Source organism: Toxotes jaculatrix, chromosome 14, assembly GCF_017976425.1.
Source record: "Toxotes jaculatrix isolate fToxJac2 chromosome 14, fToxJac2.pri, whole genome shotgun sequence".
Lineage (NCBI taxonomy): Eukaryota > Metazoa > Chordata > Actinopteri > Toxotidae > Toxotes > Toxotes jaculatrix.
The window spans coordinates 16,311,806-16,331,464 of NC_054407.1; the positions used below are offsets into that span (position 1 = coordinate 16,311,806).

At 42.3% G+C, this 19,659-nt stretch overlaps 1 protein-coding gene across 3 annotated transcripts in view; it reads left to right on the forward strand.

Moving 5' to 3' along the window:
* The window catches only part of agap3 (ArfGAP with GTPase domain, ankyrin repeat and PH domain 3), a 112,138-nt gene that overhangs the window by 24,758 nt on the left and 67,721 nt on the right, over positions 1 to 19,659 (forward strand). Inside the window, exon 1 of one of the 3 annotated variants that reach the window (XM_041054507.1) lies at positions 14,227 to 14,950. The exons of 1 other annotated variant lie outside the window; for it this stretch is intronic. In XM_041054507.1, the coding sequence (XP_040910441.1) occupies positions 14,800 to 14,950 (151 nt within the window). In that variant the 5' untranslated portion in view covers positions 14,227 to 14,799. Of the gene's footprint in view, positions 1 to 14,226; positions 14,951 to 16,849; positions 18,916 to 19,659 lie in introns of those variants that run through there. One more of the 3 variants, XM_041054505.1, reaches the window with a different exon arrangement.

Sequence of the window (19,659 nt, forward strand, 5' to 3'; positions counted from 1 at the left end):
TTTTCACTCCTCGTGGCCTACTTCTTGAAGACTGTGGCAGTTTTATTTCTTCTTGTCATCTTGAGGACTGATAGAAAGCCGTGTCATAATGGCTGTTTCCCTAATTTTCCATGCCAGCTCACACGTTTATCTGGAGACTGGAGAGTTAAAATTTGAGCATCAGGTTTGCTTATGGAAAGAGACAGGCAGATGTGGAAATAAATTCATGAATGAACGGATGAATGAAAAATGAACTGTTGTGCAAGTAAAATGTAAAACAGAATTTGTCTTGACACTTAAACAGGCGCGAGGGTTTTGAGGTTGCCTAGGCAACTGGTTGCCTGTGCAATGGATGGGCAAGTGGGCGTGGAGTCAACAGGGGTTTGTGGGCCGGTGAGAGCGGAGGCAGGCGATTGGCACACAGCGCATGCCACACGGGGGCCTGTTGCTGATGATCTGACAGCGGTGTTGACCCTCGCCCATCTGCTGGGAAATGAGGAGGGTCACAACAATGTGGCATGTTGGGAGTATACACAGCCCTGCCTTTGTGGCGCACCACAGCTGAAAAACCGACAGCGGTTTGTGAAAACATCACAGTCGGGGAACACCTGGTGGAGCAGGGTTTGTCTTTTCTTCAGCCACTGTTGATTTTTAGATCATGTGCCACATCAGGCCTTTCACATCGAGCTTGTTGTCATAAGCTCAGAGCTTTAACTGTGCTGCAGTGATTAGTTGATTAACTTAGTCGATACTATTTCAATAATTGATTTAATAATTCACAGTTTGGAGAATTTCATAGTAACAGCTTCTAAAATGTCTGGCTTTACTTTATCTTACTTTCTTACTTATCTTACTTTACTCCTGCAGCTAATGATTGTTTTATGGATTATATCTTGATTAAATGATTAATCACTTGGCCAACAAAAAAATCTGAAAATAATGAAAAAAAAAAACAGTGAAAGAAAGGCCAAAGTAACATCTTTAACTTGCTTTTTTGCCAAACCAACAGTCCAAAATTAATTAGTTGTTTTGTCAGCGAAGAGACAAAAAAGTGTGAAAAATTCCCTTTATAATTTTTGGTAGCCAAATGTGATGTATTAAATTTTTTAAAATTTAACCAGCGGTTCAAAACCCCAAAATATTCAGATATGACGAAGAACTAAACTGAGTATCTTTGGGTTTGAGAGTAAGGGCAAAAGAAAATGATGGCAAAAGATTTGTTCTGGGCAAAAGAACAAATCTGAATACGTTGACTTTGGCTGCAGGATATTGTGGTTGGAATTTCCACAATTTGAAATGAAATGATTAATCAGTCATCCAAGAAGATAATCAGCATATCATTCAATTAAAAAAATAATTGTTAGTTTCAGTCCTATTTACAATACAGTGGAAATGTTCTGCAAAATAATGTAATGCAAAGTGATGCTTGTAATATTAACTGTCACAGCAGGTGATGCTATTTGCATGCAAACAAAATTGCCATCCTAATATTCCAGTTCACGCTTTCTCTCCCCGACACACAACAAAAGGTGTCAGGGGCTCTGAATCCTGTGGAAAATGCTGTATAGAAAAAATGCAGCCACCTATTAAAGGTCAAGGATCTTGTGGTTTTTACATTAGTATCCACTGTAACCACAGTGAAGACCCCGTTGACCACACTCTGCTTTGTTTACAGTTTGTGCAGCGAAATGACACCTCAGCCGTAAAAGACAAGTAGTGGGTTAACGTGGAAACAACAGCTAGTGCTATAGGTACATTTATTAATGCAATGCATGAATAATGTTTGTTTTGCTGTAAGAGCCTAATTAGCATTCTCTATAAACTTAGAACCACCCAGTTCATTTGCATTGAGTAGCGTCCCTTTAATGGCTAATTATTTACATAAATTTGCAGCCTTCCTGCTGCATTTTTCTACTCAGCCAGTTACCTCAGCCATTTTGTTCTTACTTTGAGTGAGAGGCCGATCAACAGTGAGAGATTCCACAGAGGATGCGGAGTGCGTGGGCCACTACCCCACTGATGAGCTTCTTATGTAATATCCATCTTCCAACCTTTCTGTGCATGCTGGTGGTGGATTGTCCACAGTGAGTACAGGCTGGCACTGTGTTCTTATATGGGAATGGTTCACAGTTTTAAGATCCATATTTTATACATAATGATCTGCCCATAAAACTTAAAGCAGGGTTTGGAGAGCATCTTAATATATATTTAGAGATCTTTTAACAGGAATATAAAAAAATATTAGCAAGCAACATCTTGGATGATTACATGCAAAAAAAAAAATCCTGTACCACCTGCCCAAGTTTGTCTTTTACTTTTTCTACATTTCCTTTCAGTGATGTTATTAAAAGAGGCCTATATCTGCAAATGTTTTTGTGATTGTCTAGTATTTAGCATTTTCATACAGCAACAGTGACCCCCTGTGGTGATGCTCTGCCACCACATACACACCAGCAGAGTTTTCTTTTTGACCTTTGAGGTGAAACTATGTTTATACATTTTAGCTGACAGGAGAACAAAGCAGGTACGCCCCATCAAACTGAGGTGAGACTACAACAGAGTCGCTGCAGCAAATGATATTATCCATGAGCACAGGGGGATGCAGAGATAGAGGGGGTCTCTTGTGTTATGCCCGTCTCTGCGCAGTACGTGGGCAGAGCTTATGTTGGGATTTAGATGAATCTCCTCCGTTTATTGTGTCAAGGCAGTGCTCAGTTGTTGGCTAAAGTCAGATTAGCTATTTGTTTACTCTCTGCAGCTGTCCCTTCTCCAGGGGCTGTACACTGATGCTATTATGTTTTGGTTATTATCTGTGGATCAGGCAGTCTATGTGGAGCATCTGAAAAAGGCCAGCGTGTCTGAATAATTCGGTGTCCTTATCACTTGAGTGACTATATTTCTCATTTACTGTGTGTCTTTGGTTGACTGAAGCGGGACAGTTGAGACACTTTCCCCAAGCGACCTGTATTTTTTGAAGATGTCCTTTTTCTTACATTGAAATTCTGAATTTTCATCCGTAGTGAAGTTATTTCAGTCGCATTGGTTCAGAGGGCAGTTTTGTGACAGAAGTCTGAAGATTTAAATGGCTGTGGTGTGACTTTGCCTCCGGCTACTATACGTTAGATGACACAGATGTTCATTGAGAAGTGGAAAGCACTCTTGCAGAGGACACACAGAGAACGAATCAATTAAAACGACGGCAGATGGAACCATATCTAAACATTCAAGTCGCAGCTCTGATGGTCTTCAGATTAGCCACATCTGCTTTGACGGTTACCTCTGGTAATAAGGCATAAAATAAGCAGGAGTTTCTGACTTTCTGTTGTTAACATGCATAAAGGTGCCTGGTGACATTACTCGTGAGTGAGTAAGCCTTGCCGTATGAATACCTTGATAGATGGATTTATCTTTCTCAAGGCTTTCGATCTATTGCAGCATGAGTCATTACTGGACCATTAGGAGATAGATATGGAGACACCAACAGGATTACAGCAGACCGAGCAGCTATTTACATGTGAAGAGGATAATTAGCAATCTGTCTCCCACATATTTTTATTATTAGAATAGACATTAGAGTAGTCAAGAGAGTTTATTCATGGTCAGTGCCCCGCAGGAGCCTAGCAAGTATGGCCCCGGTGTAAGTTGTGCATTCTCAGTGGGGTTTGTTTCATACCGAATGTGCATGTGTCATGACTTTTTCAGTGTGTGCTTTCAAAGCAAAGTCTACTTAGCGCTGAGAAAGTGAAAGCCAGCGCAAATCAGACTGAATCCCGAGAGCAGCTGCTTATCTGTCAAGTGTTTCACAAGCAAACATGTATTTACCTCCTTACACAGTTTATACAGGAAGTTAATTTGCCATTTGAGTAGCAGGAAATTACCACTGAGATTGACACCATAGACAATCACTTGTTCCTTCTAAATATTTTCTGCGTTGCTGCTTGTCTCACACTCTTTTCATTTATGATAAATCATCAAAATGTTGTAGTTTTATACCTTTCTAAGTTAGATGCCCATAAAATCCTTGAGTCGAATAACTTTTATTTGCAACTGCGGTGGACTGTAAAAGAACATTTCCATTACTGACAGACTTACTATCTCCAGCATTTAGAACGGGGAGCAAATTCACATCCGCCAGTTTGAGAGCTCGGAGCCCACAAGATCATCACTACTTTAATTCATGCAAAAGAATAAAATCAATTTGGACTCTACCTGAACACTGCTGTGCTGCAATGTATCGGGTGAAGGTGATGATCCTTAAAATAATCAGTCATTGTGACAGTAACTCTTCCTCCAGCGCACATTAGGAGAAAGATTATCACTTGACGTCAGAGCAAGATTAAAGGAGTGATGTCACCTGAATACATGCATGTAGATGTTCAGGTGGTGGCTTGCCGATAATGAAATATGTCCCTGTCAGAATGATTTGTGCTGATCCTGAGTGAAATAAGCATTGTCTAATAGAAAGATGGTATCATCCCCTTGCTTTCCTCGCAGTAATTGATATGAAACGACCCTGTTTAAGCTTGTTTTCACTTTAAAGTTTGGCGGTTTTATTAGCTTTCAGGGATTTAAATCATCTGTTTGATCCTGTTTAATGGTACCCAGTGCATCAGATAGTCTGCAGTGCTTCTGACTGCATACCAACACAAAGGAATAACATCAAAGGACATGGACTTGTTGGTTACACAGTCCTTGGGAAAACCTGTTTTTGTACTGCTGCTTTTAGTCATTTCAGAGGAGCCCATTCAGTTTTGATTATGTTTGTTTCCTGTTACATAATTTCCCAAAATGTCTAAGATTGCATGATTTTTATTTTAGCCATGCCTTGGAAAAGGATTTGCCACAAAGAAGCAACAAGACTGTCCTTTATATCTTTGCACTTTACACTTAAATTATCATCATTTGGTCATAGTCTTTATTCAGGACCTTGACCTTTATGCATTTGGTTGCATGAAGGTTTATCTATTAAGATATTTGTGATTATTTGAATGGAGCATTTCAATTTCTTTTCACAAGAAAAGGCAGCTTCATGTTATAAAGCAGTGGTTCCAGACTAGTGATTCTGAGGGATCATGAGATGAGTAAAAGGATGGAACAGCAGATCAGTCTTTGGTTGAAGTCCCATTTCAATCCCAATCCCATTAAACAACAACTCGTCACAACAAGGCTTTGCAAGTAGACATGCTTCTTTTTAAGGCATCATTAGCCAAAAAGGTGGGGAACCAAGGCCCTGAAGCATAACACAACATCAGTGTACTGTGTATCAAATGTTGTCATCTGCTTGGCAAGATGCTCACTTCTTCTGTTCAGGGCTGAGTTGGCATTCAAACAGTGCATGGCTGACATATTGGATACCTTTCTTGTTCAGAAAATGTACTAAAAGATGCCATTTTTGATATCCATTATCATGAGTGTCTGTGCAGTTACTGACTGCTATCTGGCTTTTTGTACTGTCATTCATAAACTTCTTTATCTTCCCTCTGAACGCAGCAGCTCTGTGTTTCACTAGATAGACGAGGCTTGGGTTATGAGAAAGTCAGACTGATGTCGACATAATGCTGGCCATCCTGCAGCTGTCACTATGATGAGGCACAAAACTGACACTACTGCTGTGTTGGTCTCATTGGCATGCAGCAACAGCGTCCGGACGGCCTCTCCAGACTCAATACAGACAAAGGGGCTATCAGTCAAAAATAACAGCAAGTTACACCAGCCTTTACCTTTTGATCGCCAAACACTGACCTTGACACTGACTCTCAACTGTTTGAACTGCCTCCATCGCACTAGAGGTAAAACAGGGGGAGGGTTGGGATCCCAGTTATTTTTTGCACCGTGCAGTATCTTTTCACCATCAGCCCTGAAGCAGTGGAATGCTGTAGCACCTTTCAGCAGGATTCTCCCTCCACAAGCGCTCACACCTGTCTCCTCCTGCCAGGAGCCCAGAAATAGTGCACTGCAGCAGTGTGTTTCTCCGAGGGGTGGGCAGCCATGTGACCTCAGAAACTATAATACCTATGGAGATGCCTGAGTAAAAATAGCAGGACCGTCATCTTCTCCTAGTACTGTAGATCAGGCAGTGTGCTGGTGATGGGGGTGGGGGTGGGGGGCTTCCCCTGAATTTCATTAATCTTGGAGTGCCTACAGTTATTTATCATGCAGGATTACGTAAAAGAGAATCACATTATAGAATCGCATCTTCCCAGAAGGGGTGGGTGCAGATGAAGGCGGTGCATCTTGGAGGTTTTTGAAGTGGCAGTTATTCGTTAACGGTCTAGTTAAAGAACAGGTCTCCTTTCTCCAGGGGATGCTGCTGATGCAGTGTTCAGCAAGCATGGGGAGGGTGGAGAACTGTGGGTGGATAGGATCGAGTTAAGTATGAAGAGAAGCAGAAGGAGGGAGGAGGAGAACCTGGAGCAGATCACGTTCTTATGTCATTTCTGCTGCTAAGGATTGTTTTGCAGTAGCCCAGACCTAAAGTCTCTGCTCATTAGGCGGCTTATTTCACTTTGGGTTACACAAGGGAAGATATGGGATTCATGTGGCGTGTGTGCGTGTGTGCGTGCGTGTCTGTGTGTCAGACACACAATCCACATCAGGGGCAGGGCGTAAAAACTTACTGTTGAATAGTTCGCATGTATTGGAGGTGTAGGAGGTTATGACACTTCAAATCTCAATGAGGCAGTAATGTTGAATAATATAGACAGTGCATGCTCTGCATACAAGATACTTGCCATTAAGTGCATTCAAGAGGTCTCTGGTAAATGAAATATATAAACTGTGGCACATCAGCGTCTCAAGTGCAACATATTTCGCTCTTGCTCATTAAATGCCCATTTATTGCAATTTAGATGCAATTTTCTTTGCTGCCACTAAATTCGTTTCATGTGGAAAGGTGCTGAAATGTGAGGCACACTGCCTGAAATTAGTGAGGCATAAGCCTGGCATCAGCATTGTTCTAGCTCTGTGATGCACAGAAATATGACATTTCATCACTATAAACTGAGAGAAGATGACTGCATCAGTCCCATGGATGTTTGCTTCAAGGTCTTAACTGTACTTGTAAGGCAGCTGCATGCTTGGACACTCTCCACAGAGCTGCAGAAGTTATTAAACGAATCTCTTTGGTACAGCAGATATGTGCCTGCATTAAATTGACTAGATTCTGACACTTCCCGAAGGGAGAACTCCTCCTTGTCTAATAAAGATGGCTTGTCAGCATTTGGAAGAATTCAATCTCCGGGCTGGATGTAAGTCTGGACAAGCTGAGATGATCTTTTGTGCTGATTTTCTGGAAAAAGAGAGAGTGTTTAGATGGATATCAGTTAATATAAATTCTGAGTACATTTTATATTTTCCCTTCATAGTACTCATTTCTTCACATGATAACTTACACAGGCTTCTTTCCTCTCGTGTTTTATCAAACTAAGAAAATTGTTTTGTGTACTTTTCTTCTTGCTGATTTTGTGTGATTAAAAAAAAAAGTGTGTGGTTTGTGAGGGAGGATTTGATAGCCAATATTTCGCAGTAATGCTTTTACATCTTTCAGTTGTCAAAACCTCAAAGACTGCGGTAAAATATCAGATGGAAGCACGGAAACTGTGTATTCAGCACACTGCGGTGCCCTGCAGAGAATCTGATCTTCTGGCCAGCAGTTTTGATATCCTCACATTTAATAGTAAAGATGAGAAGAAGAAAAACAACAGTGGCGAGAATATGCTGTTATATTACCATCGTGTTTGTGGGTATGTTTAGCTGTTGTGTTTGTTTCTCAATGACCCATCAAGTCCGTCTTACTTCTGCCATTTTCAGACTTGGCTGACATTACATCGTAAGTCCTCCAGCAGGCCTCGTTTCTCGAAAGCCAAATTGCAGAAAATACTGGCTGGGCACCATCACTCAGTGCCTCCACGTCCTTCTTTGTAATCACATTCAGGATTTCTGGCTCACCTCGACCTGCTGCAACGAGCATGATGAAATGCCTCCCCCTCTGAAGTACCTGACAGATTCAGGATGCTATGTCATTATGTTAAGGGAACCTAAAAATGTCATGCTCTATGCTGACTTTGACAAATAGAGCTGTCATGAAACTTCACCAATTAGGATACAGATGTTTGCTCTGGCCTCTCCAGCCTCGATGTCTCCGCCGGAGACGACGACTGAGCTGGAACTAAGCCTCTGTGTCTGGCTGTCTGACTGAGGACATGTTCTCATCCAGAATACTGATGGCATGTCGTTTCTGATAGAGGTTCACGGTGTTTACCAGAAATGATTTCAGAGTTATTTATTTTCATGCTAAAGCCCCACTTCTGAAGCTTCGGGGAGTTTCAAGAGGCCTGTGCAAGCTGAGGGAGGGAATCTGTATCTGTCAATTTGGTGTTTTTGATATTGAGATAGTCTAAATACATGGATTTTTGCAGAGATTTTTATATGTTTACACTGCCTTCTCCTTTTTGCACCAGGCTAATTGTTAGCAACCATGTTACCACGGTGCCCATCCTATTGATGCCACTTAACTTGAACTGGTGGAGCGTGGCTTAATTGTCAGTCACCTGTGGAACTAAATCTCCCAGAGCTATTTCACAGGCTGAAGATTTGAGATTTTCATCAGTCACAGATATGCTAGTTAAATGAACATAACAACAATTAATCCCACATTGAATACAAAATCCATGATGCGTCTCTATCCTGGAGCCATTATCTGTTGAAAACCGATTGCATAACTGTTTGCAGTAAGCCAGCGGCACTGTATCATGGGAGGAACGTTGTATCTTTTCACACAGTTTTTATTTTGTAAACCTGAGGCTGAAGAACTACATCCGCTTGATAGAAACAAATAAAGACTGTGTTAGATCCGTCAGCAGCTGCTCCAGGTTTGCAGGTTATTAGCACTGGTGGAGGTGGAGGGGAGTGGAGGGTGGAGGGGGGGGGCACTAGTAGGAACGATGGTATTCCTCCTGACTTCTGTGTAAAATGGTGTTGTCAACTTCATAACGAAGCTCCCAGCTTATTGTCTCAGCATGCATGGGCGGCACAGGAACGGAGACAAAAGGCGTGGGAAATTACATGGGAGCTTGTGCCCAAATGTGTCGCTATTCTTGGCCCTCGTTTTGGAACAGCACCGAATGAAAAACCTTGAAAGGAGTGAGAAGGAGAAGACTGAACAGAGTTAAACAATGTACAGCAGATTTATTGCTTCTTCTATAGACGTAAAACAGACTTGTGGTGTTACAGGTGAGCCACAGCAAGAAATGATGAGGATGATGGCTCATGTTATGAGTAGCGTCTCGAGAGCATCATTACAACCTAATGAGGGGTAGAAAGGGTACATAAAACTCAAAATGTGAAGTTAGCTTAATAATAGAAGTTACTTTACCATCTTGTAACAAGACGACATCAGTTCGTGGTCGACTGATGCTGTGATTGGCAGTTCCATTTATTTTAACAACTGCAGGAATAGATCCAAGAAATACAAGAGGCACGAGAAAGCAGCTGAAAGCCAGATGGTGCATGACAGATAACATGATGAATGAAATTGGAGTAGGAAGATGATCCAGGTAGCATGATCGCTTGAAGGCTACATATATTGGTGACAGATAGTGAAATATGCAAAGCTGCAACTAGTCTCTTCAATACTCAGAGCCCTGCTCCAACAGCCTGAATAAAGGGATTTCTTTCCATTTAAATTTCATTTCACAAACCGTGCCCTACCTCTGACCTCTGTTAGCTAACAGTAGTCTGGTGCTTTGAGGAGATGTCAACAAATTATAGCACATTATAGCAATCACTGGCCATTATTTTCAGTGAATTGATTCACTAAAACCAAGCAGATCTCATCCCTGCTTCCTGAAGATGATCTTTGAGGAGGCCTTTGTGCTGTGCACTGTAATAATACTGAGAAATAATACTGACATTGCAGTACCACTTCAAAGCTATTGCATAAAAGTGAGTTTGTAGGCAACTTTTAAAAGATGACACCAGAAGTAAGCGGGGGTTTGCAAACTAATGTGTAGAGGAGGAGGACTGGGAGCCACCAGCCCACACAAACCTGCCTGTAAAAACTGTGCATCTCTCTGCAGCTTCCTCCTACGTTCTCTCACTGGTCATTTTGTCATCTTCTACAAACCAGTATGTTGCCTCCGTGTTTCCCTGCCCGTTCCCAGTTATTGAAATTCACACTGACCTTTTCTGTGATTATTTGTTTCACTCTCTCCAGCCAAGTCTGCAGAACCTCACCCACAGTTTTCTGCACCTTGACTTCTCTTCAGCTGAGACATCAAACTAATAGTAACATATTGGCCGGCGGGGTTGTTGTGATAGTTGCAAGAAGCAAAAGTCAAAAAGTCAAGACTCCTCCGGCCTGTTCACCCACCCATGCATGTACCTTTGCAGGTGCACATACACAAACAAACGCTGATCCTTGGCACTTTGTTAAGTATTCTTTTCTGTCAAAGGAAACAGGAAAATTAGCAGTGAGCATCTTGAATGTCATACATAAGGGAACTTCATGTTTCAAATACAGATTAGGTTACCCAACTAATACACACTCAGCTTCTCTGTCCCTCTCCCTATTCAAACTGCTATGTTCTCTGTCTGCGTCTTTCTCTCACACACATACACTAGACAAATGCACAAGCTCTCTCTCAAAACCTGAATTTTAGAGACAGAAGCGTCTGGAATTTTTTCACAGCCTCCCACAGACGTCCTCGAACCTATCATTTTCTCTGCAGTGGAGCAATGGTGACGTATGCTCGTTGCTAGTGCAGCTGAATTTTAAAAAGCTCTACACCCACGCTCAATACCACTACTGCAAGCCTAATTATCATAAACTTTCCTTGCTGTCTGTAGCCCTTCTGTCTCTTCCCATCTTATTCATTTGCAGACATTAATTCAGTGTCGATGCAGAAAGGGGAGGGTGAAAGGGGTCTGGTAAATTTATGTCTTTTTGAAAATTTGCAGGTCATTGTGTAATCACCGGTGCTGTGCAGTCACCTGGGTGTGGGGGAATCAAAAGCACATGTTTGCATATTTTCACTGTGGGTGCTTTTGAATGGAGCAGTGCATGTGTTCCAGCGTGTGCACAGATGCACAGACTGGCTTCTATCACACCCAAACTGCAGTTTGTTTACATTATGTCTGTGAGCGATTTTCATTGTGGCATTTGGGAATAAATACGTTTGTGTTGTATTCTGGGGGAGAAAAACCTGATTTCAGTTTTCAGCTATAACAGTCCTTCCTGTGTGTGTGTGTTTCCTAATCAAAATATTCAGATGTTTCTAGGGAATTCTCTGTCTGACAGAGCTGTTTGTAATTTTTGTGGGGAGCCACAACAAGTGTTAAGTGTGCCACACTGAGCTGAATAGTCACACCCAGGAAAACATCAATGTTCCAAAGGAACCTACAAACAACAGTGATAATTTATTCCCCCTTTTTATCTGAAAGATGTAGTGACAGGTTTTTAATTTTACTTATTTTTGACCTAGTTGGATTGCCACAGTGGCATCATCAGTCAGGGAATACCAAGGTGTTATAAAACTTTATCAAATGCAGTAAATTAAATAAATGTGGAACTGTAACCATGCACCTAAGGAATAACTTGCAGTATAATTAGAAATTATTTTTCAGACAGCCTCAACAATCCTGTTATAGTATCCAAATGAATTTACACGTTAGACGACATAGAACTGCAAGTAACGATTTCTTTTCATCATCAATTTATCTGTCATTTATTTTCCAAATGAATTGTTTGGACTATAGAATGTCAGAGAACAGTGAAAAATGACAGTCACGGTTTCCTAACACCCAGGTTTTCATTACATTTCTTGTTTTCTCAGACCAGTGCTTTATACCTAAACACTTTCAGTTTATACCTCAGACAATTTTGCATGTTTGCTTTTAAAAAATTGTGAAACGGTTAGTGGGGTTTTCTCACAGGTGACTAATTGAGTCACTGAAACATACATGTGGTTTCCTTTTCCATGAAATATCCTGTACTGCACATTTTTGTAACTATTCTCTTCATGAAAACATGAAGGGCTTTAATGAGCGACTAGGAAACTAACTCACAGTCTTGTTCATCTATATTCAAAACAAGCTTAAATGCCAAGTCTTTAATTTAGCATATTTAAACACGATCTTATAGCAGATCATGTGAATGCAGTATTGCTGTTATCAGTGAGCTCTGATGGTAGTTTAAAATAAATGTTTTTATATTTTTGTCAGTTGTTGTTGAGATAAAGATGTAGAATTATCATAATATTGATTTTTGATCATCTATACACATCTGTCTGTTTCTAGGAATGATCAGGGACATTTCCTCTCTGTATTTCTTTGAACAAAATCTCATCATATTTCCTTCTTCTTCTTACTCAGAAGCATGTTTTTTTTGCTAGCAACCAGCTGAAATAAAAAACCAGAACATGGCAACAGGAGTCATTTAGTATGACTGAAGCCTGAGGCAGAATCTTGTACAAGGTCCATTAGCAATTCAGAGCTCATGTGCCTGGTCTGTGATGACGCTAATCACAGTTTCTGACTCTGTCCAGTGAGGTCAGACATCTCTTCAATCAAGGACTTTTCTGAAAGCTGTGAATAATTTTCTCTGCTTTCTTCGTGCTGGGCTCCCTATGCACAAAAAGAAAACAACAAAAAACCAACTGATTTACTTTCACTTGTTCACGAGGCTAAATTTAAAAGCATGACATCAGTACCTATGAAAACTCATGAACATTTTTGTTCTCGTTAACCCTTGTGAGTCACTGCTGCAAGCTTTGACACTGATTCGTCAGGCAAAGCTCTCGCCGAACACTTCTGAATAAAGCTGGTGACACATGTATGTTTTGCGCTTTCAGAAAGTAGATAACACCAGAGGTTTTGTCTCACGACACTGGAGGATGCTGGGTGCTCGTCAGGTGTGAGTCGTGCTGCTGTTGTGTATGTGTGAATGAGATCAGCAACACCTTATTGACAAAAAACCAAAAAAAACAAAACTCGACTACAGCCATCTACCCGCCTAATGCTGACTATCCGAAGTCAGGGAACTGCCCTCATCACCGTGTTTGCCAGAGGAAGCAAACTGTCTTCATGAGTGAGTGTACATATGTGCATGGCTGTCTTCCTCACACTGACTCATGTTCTAATACTGACGAGGGGTTAGTAAGCTTTACTCATGTGGCTTGGATGCATCATTCAATCTGCGAGACAACACCAGCGTTAGTCGCGCAAAGTGTCTGTGTCCTTATATAAACACACCAGTGCTGCCTGTCTGTCACGTCTGCTGTTTGGACATATCTGTCCTGTGGTCTCTGCTAATAGGTATGCAAAAGCTCTCACAACCCCTGACGCTGCTGAAGCCCCGAATTTAATTGATGATGCAGTGGAAACCATTCCCAACCTCTGACTATCAAGCTAGTATGTGACTGCAGCATGCAGACGTCCGAATGAGGTGGTTTAATCTCAAAAGATCTTTAAGGAGTGTTTTGCTTTTGAAAATACTTATAAATGTAATCTTCAGGTCAGGATGCAGTTCCCTAGTGATGTGACTGCCCCCCTCTGGAAGCGACAAAAATAAAATGATCTCAACTGAAAATGCAAATACTGTTGAATAACATAAACCCTAATTGAATTCAATTAAGAAGATGAGGCAAAAATACAATCTAATTAGGGATTGTAATGAGTTTTTGCAATAAAACTAAACAATGATACCTGCTCAGAATTAAATTTGGGTTTTATTTCTCATTAGATTACAAAAACAAGAATGTCCCCTCTTGTATTCTAATTTAATTTAGATATGCGCGGTACTTTTACAGTGTAATATTTTATGTCTGGAATGCTGGGAAAGTAGAAAGGGCTTTTGGGATATTCAGCAAAATCCTCTCAATATCTTTTTGTTCATGACGTTTACTGACATGGAAAGATTGCTGATAGAGGTGACAGCGATAATAAATATAACGAGAGATGTGTCAAAAACCTTTGTGTTGGTAAGGACTCTGAGTGTAACCTAAGGAAAGTAAAGGACAAAGTCAGGTCACAGCCATGTGAGCAAAACAACAACAGTACATTCATGTTTGTCACAGTGACGCATACAGATGAGATAAACGGCCAACACACTCAGTATGACATCCGCTCACAATCAGGCAGATGTGTACACACACGCAGATACGGAGGAGGAGGCGGAGGGTAATTCAGGAACCTCAAAACATGCTAATCCAGTTTTTCTGAAAAACCCTCCCAGCTGCCATCAAGATACGGTTACAAGAGGGAGAAGCATTTAGTTGTGGGACAGAGGAGGAGAGAGGGGCACACAAGAGAAGCTCTGTTACCTGGTCAGCACTTTGAAATCCCAGGATTTACCACAGCGCAGGTTTCCTCTGGACCAAACCACAGCAAAGACAACAGAATAGTGGATTAACTTTAATCCTATCAGTGTTTCCTATGTAGGACCCTGCTAACCAACACCTGCATTACGAATTACCAGGAGGAAACGACTCCAAGTGAACCGTGACACATGGCCTCCCTGGGCCCCTTCTGCAGTCTGTCCAGTAACAGATCAGACTTCTCTTGGTAACCACTTAATCAAGTCTGCATGGAAGGCACATCATGGCCACAGCAGGATGCAGCTTCCAAAAGACCGCTCTTTTTGCTTGACAAAAGCCACAGAGGACTAACATGCTGGAGCTGAGGGGAGAAGATTTTCTTTTCAATGCCCGAAAGAAGACAAAACCCAGGAGGACAGGAAAATGAAAAGATAACCAATAATTTGGACTGACATATGATATTTCAGGCACCCTGATGTTTTCCCTTTGAATGGTTATTCTGTGAGTCATGGAGAAGCCCCTAGGTTGTAGACAGACCATGTTGCTGTGCTTCGGGAGTCGTAGACGAAATCAACACCACCAGATCCATTGGAGCGAAAAGGACTGTTTGCTTGATGATGAGCTCCAGATCATTCCGAACCCCTGCTACCTAGACAAAGGTAAAGGCCAGCACAGTGAGCATGTGACAACTCGGGACCTAACTTCACTTTCAAGGCATCTTGACATTTTACTGATGATTATTCAGTACTCTGATAAGATCAATCAAGATTTTGCTGTTTGTGCTCTTGTACATGTGATTTCAGTATATGCTAAAAAGTAAAGCACTAGGTTTCCTGAAACTGTACCTTAAATACTTAGAGTTGTTTTCATTCTAACACCACTCAGTCTGCTGATAAGAACACAAAAGGTGCAGATGGTTGAAATACCAGAGATCTTGATTGTGCCAGTTTAAAGTAATGGCATTTTTGAGTGTTTTTTTTTCTCCCCTCAACCCGAGGAAATGATCTTTAGGCTTTAGGGTGTTTTTATGAAACAATCAACGGCTGGTAAGAATCAGCTTTTGGCACAGAGCTTCTGTGATGCTTGGGCTGCAACTTCCAGCTTCATGGTTATACTGGATTTCCTATGGTGACGCAGTCATGCTGATACTGGATTTCCCACAGTGACGCACTCACAGACCAGCCAATCAGTGTTGCCATTTGGTGCTAGGTTTTCTTTTCCACACACCCTCATAAGCAGTAATACTAAATTCTAATCATGCACCTGTTTCGAGGGTTTAGAAGTAATACAGTAAATGTTGTAATGAGAAGTTTCAGTTTAATATCCAAATGTGGAGAGTATTGTTCTGCTCTTGTGTCATAAAAACATCATTAAGGAAAATTATACCAATGTTCATGTTAACTAAATTGCATTCAATGTGCCTTCAGGGAAAATTTTCCCCAGTTTTATGCTTCCTACCAGCATTTTTCTCTTTTTGACCACAAAGGGGCAGTGTTCCAAACCTAACAACACATTCACTGGACTGCTGCAGAGCTGAGCAGGTAAAATCTGGCTTAATTCAGATGCTGCTCTTTATGGTACATGGCCCTTTCGATTCCTCCTTTTCAGTTTCACTAATGCATCATAAAGCATAAAGCATCAAGGAATGGAACTAGACAATATAAAATCTTTGGTCTTTTCATCCTTATCATGTCATCTGGTTAGAGTTCACATCAGGATTTTTCTCACTGGCTCAAGCTGCCATTTTGTAAATGAAGATAGTTATATTAAGCAGCCTGAGCAGGAAATGCGTGATTATGCTGAGATGCAGAGAATGCTATTTTAATTAATGTCTGATGTGCCATTTTTTTCCACAGTAACTACCAGTGCTTTAAAAAGAATACAATTTCCTCACCATAAATAGCTGTCAGCCAATCTTGGAATTAAGCTTAAGCTCTCCCACAGTGTGTAGGCTGTGCAGTGGGAGTCATGGGAAGCGTGATGTGTAGTGGATACTCCATGTTACTAACACAGGTTACATTTGTATTCATGTTCTCTTAGGTCCTGTGGTGAGAGGCAGGCATTTTTTTTATATTGAAATTTTTCCCTACCAAAGATATCTGATAAGTGTTTACAAACCAAGGAGCATAGCTACACTAGATCCTTGAATTTAATACACTTTGGTAGTCACTAAAATGTGGATTTATGAATAAAATACTTGGTGATTGCACTGTTCTCTCTTCTTCCACTGAGCATGGAAATGTATCCTCCCCTTTAGTATTTTGCCATTGGTCAGAAGAGCACAAAGTGTCCATTCATGGCTGTTTGTTGTGGATTGTAGTCACTGTTGATTACAGCAGTGTGTAATCAGCTCTGTCCTTTCTCAATCTCATGTTCACTTTGTCTGTTTATGTCTCTGGGAGCTACTAGCAGCTCTGGAGAAATCAGGGGGGCGTGTTTAATGCCCGTGGGATCCACTCCTTGTTTTCCATGTATCCTAGGGGTTGGAAGGCAGCTGAAAGTTCAAACAGAGACACACTCCCTCATGCTCTGCATGGAAAGAGCTCAGAGATTAAGGGGTTTGTCTGCACCGCCAACAACGAGGATTGCTCACAGTCCGTAACTTGCCAAAGAGGAAGGATGATTCAGTTTTGTTTTTAAGTTGCAACTTTTGCAGCTATTACAGATTTGACTTTATTGCAAAACAAGCAGTGGATAACTTGTTTTTCTTCTGTTCATCTGCTTGTGCAGGACAGGTAGAATAAAGTGTGGGGAGAAAGCAGCTGTGTGAGTCTCCTGAGTAAAGGAGCCAGGGGATGCAGGTGGCAGCGAGGCTTTGCTTTAACTTGTTTGAAGTTTTTTTTCCCATGTCAAAGGTGAAGGATTATGCCTGGCACAGGAATTTGGTCTTCAAATGAATGACTTCATGAGCTGAATCTCAACGACTCCCGGGCAGAATGTGAACATTTGCCCATGCTATGCGCTCGTATTAGTGTGAGAAACAAGGATGCATGTGTGAATCAGTCTGAGTGAAGTGCCATGCTATTCCTCAGCAGTGGGGCAGTGGATGTGACCCCAAGGAGTACAGATATTGGTCAGCTGCAGCAGGGGAAGACCGTTTACCACATCTCTGTAATCCTGAAAGAAACACAGGGAGATGCACCGGTGTCAGTGCAGGGAATGGGCCGGGTCACCCACACCCTGGTGGAGAATCGCCAGCCAGGAAGAGAGATAATTAGTCTGGTGCCAATGGAGAACAGCCCCAGGCTGGGCAGGGCACAACAGGAGCTCAACAGGTGGCCCTCCCTGAGCTGTACAGGTAGAGCTGGGAGGCAAAGAGATGAGGTAGTTGTGGAGGAGAATGAGGAGGAGTTGGAGGAGGTGGAGGGAAAAATGAAGACCGACAGGTTTTTAAAACAACCCTCCAAGAACTCCGGTAACTCCTCACAGCAAGGCAGAGACGTGGCAGAGTTAGCTACTCAGACAGACACCCAGGAGCAACGCATTCAGAGCTTAACGTTACCCTCTGTCACTGTCCATGCTAAAGGGCTTGTCTCTAGGGAACATGGCACTGTTACAGGACACAACTCTCTGCCACGGGCCATTTTGCGAAGGCCTCGTCAGGATGAAGCCCCACTCGGCAGGAGAACGGTGAGCATGTATGGCGACCCGCTCAAGCAGCAAAGAGATTCTCACCCTGAAAAAGAAAGACTGCTGCGGAGGCCCAGGAGTGTTTGCATGCTGGCAGGCCCAGGCTCAGTCCTGTCAACCCAGCAACCCTCCAGGAGGGCAAGCATTTCAGAAAACAACCAGCAGTACAGGAGCAGGAAGGCTGAGTTGAGGGCAGTGGATGGCCTCAATGCTGTCGTGGCTCAGCGGCCTTCAGTCCCTGCAGAGGTGACCCCCAGGGTCCGCCAGAGGAGCTGGAAGCCCAGGCCTGTCAGTATGACAGTACTGGAGCTAAGGAAGAGGGGCTCTGATGATGAGATAGACAGCCAGAGGAGCTGCAGCCACACAGGCAATGATGGAGGAGGTTTTCTCAAAGGGGCTTTCCGTTGGAGGATATTTGGCAAAGCACCTCAAAATAAGAGCAAGGAGAAGGACGGTGACAAAGATGCTAAATCTTCTCCTCAATCCAGCAAATCAGATGCTCCAAAAAGTACACTCAGCACTTTAAGACGGAGCCTCAGTCTGCGGATCAGGAGAACTCGGCCCCGGGACAAAGTTACTTTAGGGTCTGAGGGGGAATTAAAGGAGTCCTCTTGGACTAAAAGTACTGCTGAGGAGACAACAATGCCTCCACGGCCTTTCTCGTACCTCACAGGGAGAACGCTTCCAACTTCTAGCGAGCAGACAGAGGATGGAGGCATGAAGTACATTCAGTACCACAGTAGGGGGAAGGTCAAGGTAATGGAGGTACCCCTCTGTCCAACAAAACTGTCCTCCAAACCAGTTCAGGAAGAGCCAAGTTTATGGCAACTCATAGCCAACCGATTCAGGAGGAAAGAGCAGCCATACAGTGGCAAATGTGAATCCCAGCTGTCCCAGAGCAAAGACACCAGCCAGTATACCCTGGCTGGGAATAATAAGTCACAGCCAGTCGCCATAGAGACTCTGGCAGGCACTGACTCCCCCAAAGGTCAAGGTAAGACCTGCAAGATTGCTGAATTTATTACCTCAGCTCAGTTCTCCATTTTAGCCCCTTGTTCACTGCACAGAAAGTTACAGCTCAAGAGAAACACGGAAGTGTGCTTTTTTTTTTCTTTTTTTTTTTTTTTTTTTTTTAGAAGGACGGGCAAATGAAAAACACATGGGGAATTGTGAGTTTGGATGGCATTCAAAAACGTCTGGTTCCAGACAGTCCTTGTGGAATTTCTATTTTGGGTACTTTATTTCTCCAGTGTTTTTTGTGTGTGAACCTCCTGTTTGTATGCTCTTACACAGCAATTACTTTGCTTTACATAAGATTTTTGAAGTTCAGTAAATGAGTAGGTGAGTACAGTAAAGTTATATCACCAGTGAGTGACAAGAACTCATTGTAATGGTTTGTTTTACAGTGGTGCAACTGTGGTATAACATAGTCCCAGTACTTGTCTCTGTGTCACCGAGACACAGGACATGGGAGTCTTGATAATGCTGCCTGTTGGCCACAGAGACACAGCTTAAAGCAGTAGCATTAAAGCAGTTAGTGGCTGTAATGGGGATGCGTTTGGCAGCCTAGCAGGGCTAAATTAAGAGGGCTTACATGCTATAATGATGGGGAGAAGAGAAGACGACTTAAGCACTGTGTTTAAAGGTTAACTCTGACAGTGGAGTGTGTTTGTCCAGTTGCCTGGAAGAGCAGAGAGAGAGAAGCAAATATTTGTAACTGTGAATTAAGAGCTGTGAT